The sequence below is a fragment of the Physella acuta genome, unplaced genomic scaffold (assembly GCF_028476545.2).
Source record: "Physella acuta isolate Inbredline_101_S28 unplaced genomic scaffold, ASM2847654v3 ptg000522l, whole genome shotgun sequence".
Taxonomy (NCBI): Eukaryota; Metazoa; Mollusca; class Gastropoda; family Physidae; genus Physella; species Physella acuta.
Genome location: NW_026732041.1, coordinates 1 through 1,363, shown reverse-complemented (window position 1 = coordinate 1,363; position 1,363 = coordinate 1). Strand labels below are relative to the sequence as shown.

At 53.6% G+C, this 1,363-nt stretch overlaps 1 protein-coding gene across 1 annotated transcript; it reads right to left on the bottom strand.

Moving 5' to 3' along the window:
- Window positions 1-784: 784 nt before the first annotated feature.
- On the bottom strand, window positions 785-1,296 carry LOC131945073 (uncharacterized; the record flags this gene model as incomplete). The annotated part of the gene is made up of 1 exon (XM_059306044.1): window positions 785-1,296. A coding segment is annotated over one exon (512 nt), but the record flags the coding sequence as incomplete, so codon positions are not given.
- Between the last annotated feature and the right edge of the window lie 67 nt (window positions 1,297-1,363).

Sequence of the window (1,363 nt, the reverse complement as noted above, 5' to 3'; positions counted from 1 at the left end):
AATTGCGGCAAAAAACATTTTAAACAGCGAATAGGTTTGTTGCGTTAGAGTAGTGAAGTTTGTGGTTTTTTTTTTCTTTTTGGATCTTTTAGTTGTCGGCTTTTGAGGTGGCGGTCTTTGATTTGTAGTCTTTGAGGTGGCGGGTGCTGATCTGTGGTCTTTGAGTTGAGGACTGGGGTTGAGATAGGAGGTTTTAAGTTGTGTTCTTATTAATTAGCGGTGTAAGAGCTTGGGGGGGGGGGGGGTAGATTAAGATGATGGTCTTACAGTTGGTTCTTCTGAGTTAGTGGTCTCTTATTTGAAGGTCTAATACTTGGGGGATCTCTGAGAATTGCGGGTCGGTGAGTTGGGGGTCGGTGAGTTGGGGGGTCGTTGAGTTGGGTTCGGTGAGTGGGGGTCGGTGAGTTGGGGGTCGTTGAGTTGGGTTCGGTGAGTGGGGGTCGGTGAGTTGGGGGGGTCGGTGAGTTGGGGGTCGGTGAGTTGGGGGGTCAGTGAGTTGGGGGTCGGTGAGTGGGGTCGGTGAGTGGAGTCGGTGAGTGGGTTCGGTAAGTGGGGGGTCGGTGAGTTGGGGGTCGGTGAGTTGGGGGTCGGTGAGTTGGGGGTCGGTGAGTTGGGGGTCGGTGAGTTGGGGGTCGGTGAGTTGGGGGTCGGTGAGTTGCGGGTCGGTGAGTGGGGGTCGGTGAGTTGGGGGTTCTGATTTGGGATTTGGGGGGGGGGGTGAGATGTCTGAGTTGGAGATCTGATTTGGGGGGTCTCTAATGTGGGGGGTCTTTGATGTGGGGGTCTATGATGTGGGGGTCTTTGATGTGGGGGTCTTTGATGTGGGGGTCTTTGATGTGGGGGTCTCTAATGTGGGGGTCTTTGATGTGGGGGTCTCTAATGTGGGGGTCTTTGATGTGGGGGTCTCTAATGTGGGGGTCTTTGATGTGGGAGTCTCTAATGTGGGTGTCTCTAATGTGGGGGTCTTTGATGTGGGGGTCTCTAATGTGGGGGTCTTTGATGTGGGGGTCTCTAATGTGGGGGTCTCTAATGTGGGGGTCTCTAATGTGGGGGTCTTTGATGTGGGGGTCTCTAATGTGGGGGTCTTTGATGTGGGGGTCTCTAATGTGGGGGTCTTTGATGTGGGGGTCTTTGATGTGGGGGTCTCTAATGTGGGGGTCTTTGATGTGGGGGTCTCTAATGTGGGGGTCTTTGATGTGGGGGTCTCTAATGTGGGGGTCTTTGATGTGGGGGTCTCTAATGTGGGGGTCTTTGATGTGGGGGTCTCTAATGTGGGGGTCTTAGATGTGGGGGTCTCTAATGTGGGGGTCTTTGATGTGGGGGTCTCTAATGTGGGGGTCTTTGATGTGGGGGTCTCTAATGT